The sequence below is a fragment of the Dipodomys ordii genome, unplaced genomic scaffold (genome assembly GCF_000151885.1).
Source record: "Dipodomys ordii isolate 6190 unplaced genomic scaffold, Dord_2.0 Scaffold70, whole genome shotgun sequence".
Classification (NCBI taxonomy): domain Eukaryota; kingdom Metazoa; phylum Chordata; class Mammalia; order Rodentia; family Heteromyidae; genus Dipodomys; species Dipodomys ordii.
In genome coordinates, this window is record NW_012267286.1 from 9961023 (window position 1) to 9969525 (window position 8503).

The following is an 8503-nucleotide window of genomic DNA, read 5'->3' on the forward strand; positions in this document are numbered from 1 at the left end:
ACATCTTTAGTTACAGGGAGTCAACTTGCATATTTGTTTAATAAATTCAGGTGTGCGACTAAAGGAAGGCTGTAATATTAATCGGAGCTTATTTATCTTGGGACAAGTGATCAAGAAACTTAGTGATGGACAAATTGGGTAAGTTTATCCCATTGTGCACTCACTTATGGCTTATGTTTTTTATTAGGTTGGAATCTAATACTTGAGTTAATAATCAAGAATGTTGAATGTTGACATTTTTCACATAATAAAAATCTTTGATAATGTTACAGGATGACCCATTGTAACAATGAGAAATACAAGACACTATGTTGAAAATGAACTTTACAACTTCAGGGGTTGGGGAGAGAGAAATTGTGGAGGTGGGGAGGGAAGGGATGGTAGGAGATAAAGGAGGAGGTAACAATGCTCAATAGGAAATGTACTCATTACCTTACTCTTGTAACTGTAACGCCTCTGTGTAGTATTTTTACAATAAAAAATATATACAAAAAAATCTTTGAGGATTCTGTATACATATATATATATATGTATACAGAATTTATATTGTTTTGATTATTCCATTAGTTTTTATCAGCCTTATATACTTTATATGTTTTGCCTCATAATTCTGGAGTCAGATGCGCTACCGTTGCGTCACAAGGCCCACCAATGCCTCAGAATTCTGTAAAGAATTTTTTTAATGCTGTGACTGCTTTTCAGTATTCTGTGTTAAAAAACAAAAAATGCTTATTGTATAAAAATTATCATTTTTTTTCTCCCAAACTCACTTCTTGCTAAGTGGTTACATAAATTATCGAGATAGCAAATTAACACGAATTCTTCAAAACTCCTTGGGAGGAAATGCAAAAACACGTATTATCTGCACAGTTACTCCCGTGTCTTTTGAAGAAACCCTTAGTACTCTCCAGGTAAGCTTGATTTTTTTTTTTTCTCTTCCTAATATTAAAAGAAGATGAACTTCAAGGAGAAAAGAAAATGCCTGTTAAATTGACACGTTTCAATACAATTAATATGTTATTTAACATTCTTTAATTTTCCCAAACTTGAATGAATAATTTCTTTAATGTTTTTATAACTTTTGCCACATAAAACACCATTTCAACTGAAATTGACTGGATATTTTCTTTTAAGAAATTCAATTTATATACTTAATTTACCGTAAAGAGAAATTTGCCACACAAGTAGAAAGCAACTTCCCCAAAAATAATTCTTGAATTTTTGTTTACTGTGGACTGCTTTACTCTGAGTTAGAAGCCTGCAATTTCAATTGATAAAATAGCTTTTTTGATGGAGGATTCAGTCTTATTTAATGGTGGTCTTCATCTTCTCACTTAAAGTTACTCTTTGCAGTCCTGTATGAGCAGCATTGCTTTAAATACCTGTCGAGTAGAAAATAAAAATTCCTGTCATCACAGGAATTACAGAGTAGATAAGTAGTACCAAGCCTTGGTTTTGTTCTCAAGTGGCTAATAAGTAATCTAGCATCCAAAGGAAAGATAAGTAACTCTGGATTAGAAGTAATCTTCAGAATATAGCAAGCACCCCTGGCATGGATGAGATTCCAGAAAGCCATTGTTTATAGGATCTTGGTTGGTATATATCTTTAAGATATTTCTTCCATTTCTGTGAAGACTATGTTACCAAACCTCGTTAGAAGTATATATATAGGATGTTCTCTGTGTCCAAAAGTGTTAAGCCAACTGAGAATAATTATAAATTGTTTAATCTTGAGCATTTGCACTTCTTTTTCCCCAGTTTGCTAGTACTGCTAAGTATATGAAAAATACTCCTTATGTCAACGAAGTATCGAGTGATGAAGCTCTTCTGAAAAGATACAGGAAAGAAATCATCGATCTTAAAAAACAGTTAGAAGAGGTATGTGTGAATTGTTTCACTGAAGACTGGAATGAAATAGAATAAGGGAGATCTGCCCAAGAGACTAAATTTATGAATATCAGAGTTGCTACAACTTAAGTCTAAGTACAGTAACAGTTTTTTTCTTTCTTTTTTTGGGTCCGGTCATGGGGCCTGAACTCTGGGCCTGGGCGCTGTCCCTCAGCTCTTCAGCTCAAGGCTAGCGCTCTACCACTTAAGCCACAGCGCCACTTCGGCTTTTTTCTTTTTGCTTATATGGTGCTGAGGAATCGAACCCAGGGCCTCTGGCATGCAAGGCATGCGCTCTACCACTGAGCCACCTTCCCAGCCCAGTAACAGTTTTTTTAACCAAGAAGAAACCAACTCCTAAAAATTTAACTTTCAGGGAAGGGGTCAGCTTAATGATGGAGTGTTTGCCCTAGGATCAGTCTCCAGCACCTCAGAAACTATTTCTGGATTGAATATGCTATAAACTGAGATATCTGGCGATGGTTTTAGATTTTTATTTTTCATTTTCAACAGCCAAGATTTGACATGAAATTATTTTGTTTTTGTTTTTCAAATAAACCAAGTAGAAATACGTTTAAAAACTTTTTACAAATAATGACTGAGATTAAAAAGACATATCATGTTTACTTCCTTTTTAATTAGAATGTGTTAATTATACAAAATAATGGGATTGGTCTATTTGGATGGGTATATATAGTATACTTTGATGATATTTGTCACCCATTATCCTCTCTTGTACCCCCAGCCCTTTTCTAGGAACCTTTCTCTTCCCAAACAGTTGTCCCTCTTTTTTTTCTCTCTCTCTTTTTATTTGTCAATTATGGGGCTTGAACTCAGCCTTAGTGCTGTCCTTGAGCTCTTTGGCTCAAGGCTAGTGCTCTGCCACTTTGAAGCACACCTTCACTTCCAGATTGTGAGTGGTTAGTTGGAGGTAAGAGTCTCACAGGTAATTTTCTGCCTGGGCTGACTTCGAATTGTGGTCCTCAGATCTCAGCCTCCTGAGTAGCTAGAATTACCAATGCCCAGCAATTTTAGTGATCTTTTTAAAAAAAAAATCTAAAATAATCAGGTGGCAGTGTTAATAAGATAACATCTCTATTATCAGTATTTGAGTCAGTTTTTATGACTTCTCTGCCTATTCGTGAATTCATAGACAAATAGTAGAATAAGCTTACCTTAATTTTACTTAAACTTGCTCTGTATTCCCTAGTTTGTCAGATGAATGCAAAATAAACTACAATAAATAAAGTTATTTTCATTTCAATTAGGTCTTATTTTACAGTATTATCTGCTGTGTCGTGTCGTGTTGTGTGGGGGGAGGGTGTATGTGTGGGTGGTATGTATATCATCCAGGATGGAATTAAGGTCTGTGATAGACATGGTATTTTATTCCTATTGGATTTGGTTCAAGACAAAGGAAAGTTAGAATTCCACAGAAAAGGAGCTATATTCTCCTTTATGTGAAATTTCAGGCTTTCTGATATAGTTTATAATATAATATGTTCTAAAGTATATTCTCTAGGGGGAAAAACCCTGGATTTTGAAGATAATTGTAGAGAATTTCATCAATTATTAATATTGTTCTTAATGTTAGAGAATTATGAATTTCTAATTCTTTTACTCAGCTACAATTTAAAATGTTTGATGTTTGGGCTGTGAGTGAAATTTAAATAAATATTATACTATCCTTTTTATTTGTTAAAAATAAAATTGGGCCAGCTGCAGTGGCTCACGCCTGTAATCCTAACTACTCAGGAAGCTGAGATCTGAGGATCGCAGTTCGAAGCCATCTCAGGCTTATCTCCAATTAACCACCAGAAAAACCAGAAGTGGTGCTGTGGCTCAAAGTGGTAGAGCACTATCCTTGAGCAAAAGAGCTCAAGGACAGTGCCCAGGCCCTAAGTTCAAGCCCCATGACCAACTAAATAAGTAAATAACTAGAATTATTTAATAACATTGTTATCTTTTACCCTGTACATAGAATAGTGACATGAGAAGAAATATGCACTTTGCCTTCTTTATGTTTGAGAAATTCTTGGTTATGGAAATTATATATTATGGATTCTACATGTAGGGTAAATTTTTTTGCAATGGAAGTTCTCATAGATCATGTGAAAAATTAATATTCTGTTGTTTAAGCTTCTTTTAGGGTTTTAACAAAATCTAATACTACCTCCTGTAGGTAAATGTAAAAACTCGAGCCCAGGAAATGGAAAAAGACCAGTTGGCCCAACTTTTGGATGAAAAAGACTTGCTTCAAAAAGTTCAGGATAAGAAAATTCAGAACCTAACACAGATGCTGGTGACCTCGTCTTCTCACACATCTCAACATGAACTGAGGGTAACATTTGAAACTAATGGCTTGAAAGAGAGAGAGAAATAAGGAATGAGGGAGAAAGGATAGGTTAGGATTTTCTACATATTTAGTACATAATTATGTACTTCTTATTTAATGCAGTGTAGTATAAACTATTAGCAATGTGCTTTATAGCAGTCACTAGAAAATGTGGGAATATTCTCTATTGAAAGACATAGAAATATTAATCTCAAGAAAGCTGAGCTAGACTGGGCAGGTAGTATACACCAAAATTTGAGTACCTAGGAAGCAAAGGCAGAAGGATCTTAAGTTCTAGGCCATCCTGCACTATATAGTGAAACCCTGACAATAAATACAAACATGCATCAATAAGAAAACTGATCTGTAATAGAAGTCAATGGATGATCAAACCTATAGCTTCCGATTTGCATGCTTTTTGTTTTTATCAGAATATGGATTCATGGATTGAAGAGATGTTTTGGGGAGGGTGATAGTGTCAAATTTAGGAGGGTGGCCTCTGGAGTTGGACCAACTGGATTTGAATTCCACTTCAGTTCCTAACTCTAGACCTTAGAAAAATCTCACTAAAGGAAAATCAAATGGCTACCTGCGCTATAACTTTCTTATTCTTACCAATTAGAACTGGGTATCCAAAGTAGTAACCATAGCGATGACAGCATTTGTCCTCTCTGTGTAACACTACCTTTTTAACAGGCTCTGAAGCAACACTAGTTCCTTCCAAATAAATGCCAGAAAAGCTTGTAAGTATTCAAAACTGAAATTTAGAGGCCTAAGGATATAGTTCAGTGGTAGAGCATGTGGGTATTTAGCAGCACAAGGCACGAGGTTCAAAATCCCCACCAATAAAAAAAAGAGAGAGAGAAAATTAAGCAGTGTTTTTTTATCAAATTTATAACCAGAATAAACACTTATTTGAAAAATTTAAGGATGTTTTCTTATCTCAAAATATCCTTATACTGGTTCCCTTGTTTTTTTGTATCTGAGCTCAAATCTATGTGAAGTAATTTTGATTTCTCTTTCTTTAGGCTAAAAAGAAACGAAGAGTTACATGGTGCTATGGAAAACTTAGCAAAATGAAGGACTCAAACTATGTAAATGAATTTAATATGCCAGCAAATGTAACAACAAGAACACACACAAAATCTTTCAGTACACTGGGAGAAGTTGATGAGTGTAAGTGCCTTGTTAAGTGAACTGTATTTAATTATAAAAGATCCCTTTAAGGCTTCCTTATGTATTTAGCTAATGTGGTAAACACATTTAAATAAAATGTGGGTCATTAGATATGATTACAACAGAGATCGTAATTAACATTAAGAAAATAAACATTCATGAAATCCTGTTCATTTCAAATCTCTCAAAAATTAAGCACTACAATTGAAAATGAGTTAAGTAGTTTTATTTTTATTCCTGTTATTTAATTAAATAAGTACAGTAGTCATATCAGATCTTCCATTCTTAAAGTGGCATTTATACAGAAATCTTTTCAAAAAGGCACGTGCAGTGTTATAATCTATTCTTAGGGGCATTGTAAAACCTACTGGCAGTGATCAGATCTCACATTCCAAATTTATCCTGTTTACTTGTGTTGTATTAAGGATCCAATGTTTTAGCATCAGTTCCAGCCAGCTACCTGAATTCTTTTTTTTTTAATTTAATTTTATTTTATTTGTGAACATACTGTACAGAGGGGTTACAATTGCATGGGCAGGATAATGCGTACATTTCTTACCAAGCATTGCATCCTCCTCCTTTGTTTATCCTTCACATCCCTTCCCAGCCTCCCCCCTCCCCCCCTACCTGAATTCTTAAAATAACCTGTTATTAATGTATTATTAGTATTAATACTACAGAAATGTGGTTAATGTGAGCTTATTATCATTGCCTCTCTGGTCAAAACTACTTTTGTCATCTTCAGTTTGATGTTCATGGACTAATTTCTTTTTCCTCTAATTATAGCTCTCTGCTCTGAGTCTGATGTGTTCAGTAATACTCTTGATCCATTAAGTGAGATAGAGTGGAGTTCAGCAACAAAGCTGCTAAGTGAGGTAACGATGTATTTTACAGGCCATTTCCTTATCTATCTTCTTGAAATTTGCCTGTATCTATGATTTTGTTAAAGTATTCCTGTTTCAATTTGGGAAATGCTGTGAGGGTAAGACTATATTAGTAATGCCAAAATTCTCAGGCATATAGTAGAAGAATGATACACCAGAGAGGTAAAATAATAATTGCCACATTACAAATGTATGTAGATAGTTCAAGTACTTTATTGTTTAAGAATAACAGTAGGGCTGGGAATATGGCTTAGTGATAGAGTGCTTGCCTAGCATGCATGAAGCCCTGGGTTCGATTTCTCAGTACCACATATATAAAAAAAGCTGAAGTAGTGCTGTGGCTGAAGGGGTAGAGTGCTAGCCTTGAGCAAAGAAGCTCAGGGACAGTGCCCAGGCCCTGAGTTCAAGCCCCAGGACTAGCCAAAAAAAAGGAATAAATAATAAAGTGACAAGGAGAAGGTCTATATTTTAAGTGCTGACATACACTATTATAGGCTTAATTACCTTTTTAGTGTGAAGAGAGTCCATGAATAAGGGATCATAGATAGGGACTGGCGGTGCAATCTTACCAAAACTAAGAAATAAGGAATACTTGCTAAACACATTCAATAAACCATGTTCACTTTCCAGGTTGCTCATGGCCAAGATAATATAGTATAGTCATGTAAATCTATTCATTAAAAGCATTTAACTTTAGAATATAATTACATTGCTTCCTCCTTTTCCTTATTACTGTTAGTTGATGACTGTATGGTATCAAAGATAGTGTTTTTGTGTTTTTTAAAGGCATATTCTAGGACTATTGTTTTTTTTTTTTAATTTTCTAGTTCAGGCTTTTAAAAAAACAACAGTTTATCTCTTTCTCATAATGATATGCAAAATAGAAATGAGTTTTCCTTAAAAATGGTGTGGCAAACATTGCCACCATTAGAATTTTAGATCAGTAATACTATTTCTTTTCCTAAATTTAGAGCCATGTAAGAAATAAGTCAGATTGGTAAACAATTGAATAGCTAGCTTCTTCCCTATATTGATGCTACTTTTCCCAAGTGGACTTTTCCTGTCCACTAGGGATATACAGATTTGTGATTTATTTATATACTCCTTTCAAAATAAACCTGTGTTTGAAGTTAGCAAGTTTAACAAAATATAAACCATTGAAAGAGACCTAAAAAGAATGACTTAAAACTACCAAGTGGTTCAGAGTTAAATTAATTATTCAAATTAGTGTAAGTTTTAGTGAAAGAAAGAATGCATGATTTGAAACCCCACTAATTAAAATTTGTGTTTATTCTAGGAGAACTTAGAAAGTGAGTTAAACTCATTCCGTGCAAAATATGATGACCTGATATTAGACTATGAACAACTAAAAAGAGAAAATGAAGAAATGAGTTTGAAATTGAAAGAAAAAAGTGATTTGGATGAGTTTGAGGCTCTAGAAAAAAAAACTGGAAAAGATCAAGAGGTAAGAATGTGAAGCTCAAAACTAAATTCTTTAAAAAGTGCATTCTCTTAAATACGTTTGTAAAATTGAATCTTAAAGATTAACTGCTTTTATATTAGTATAAAGTATTTAGGGAGTTTAGAATCTATATTATTTTAAAAATAATGAAATTGTATTTATTTTTATCATGTGTACATTGGAGGAGGACTGGAAGTATCTGGAGGGTTTAGTGGACCTATCTGTTGATAGATTTGTCTTGGGTAAATCATTTTTTTATTCTTCGTGATTATTAAGATTTAACTTATTTTATCAACATTTAATTTATTGAGTGTGTGCTTTAAGTGCTAACTCTTTCCTATTGAGAACTAGACGTTGAATTTCAATGTCTAGTTTGTTGTTTTATGTATTAATGCTACACACAAATTAATTTCTATTGTTATTTTTAGAAAATGTATTCCTAAATATATTAAATATTACCAGAATAACTAGAGAAGCTGACTTATGGAATGAACCAAGTCACTTAAGTTTTCTAAGTATATAATACTACCCTACATATTAATAGAATCTAATTCAGAAACCATAAGAAAACTTAAAAATTGTCCTAAGACTTCAGGGGCTCTTCAAATCTTTATTTAAATATTACCTTTAATTGGATCTCACAGACACTATAAAATTATTTTTCAGCAATGTGCTTTATAGCAGTCACTAGAAAATGTGGGAATATTCTCTATTGAAAGACATAGAAATATTAATCTCAAGAAAGCTGAGCTAGACTGG

General features: G+C 33.6%; 1 protein-coding gene across 1 annotated transcript in view; it reads left to right on the plus strand.

Moving 5' to 3' along the window:
* Positions 1 to 8503, plus strand: part of Cenpe (centromere protein E, 312kDa) — a 60742-nt gene that overhangs the window by 10031 nt on the left and 42208 nt on the right. The window contains exons 10-16 of the mRNA XM_013023746.1: positions 51 to 138; positions 782 to 911; positions 1759 to 1878; positions 4070 to 4228; positions 5251 to 5398; positions 6185 to 6273; positions 7580 to 7747. Coding sequence (XP_012879200.1) covers positions 51 to 138; positions 782 to 911; positions 1759 to 1878; positions 4070 to 4228; positions 5251 to 5398; positions 6185 to 6273; positions 7580 to 7747 — 902 coding nt within the window. The remainder of the gene's footprint in view (positions 1 to 50; positions 139 to 781; positions 912 to 1758; positions 1879 to 4069; positions 4229 to 5250; positions 5399 to 6184; positions 6274 to 7579; positions 7748 to 8503) is intronic.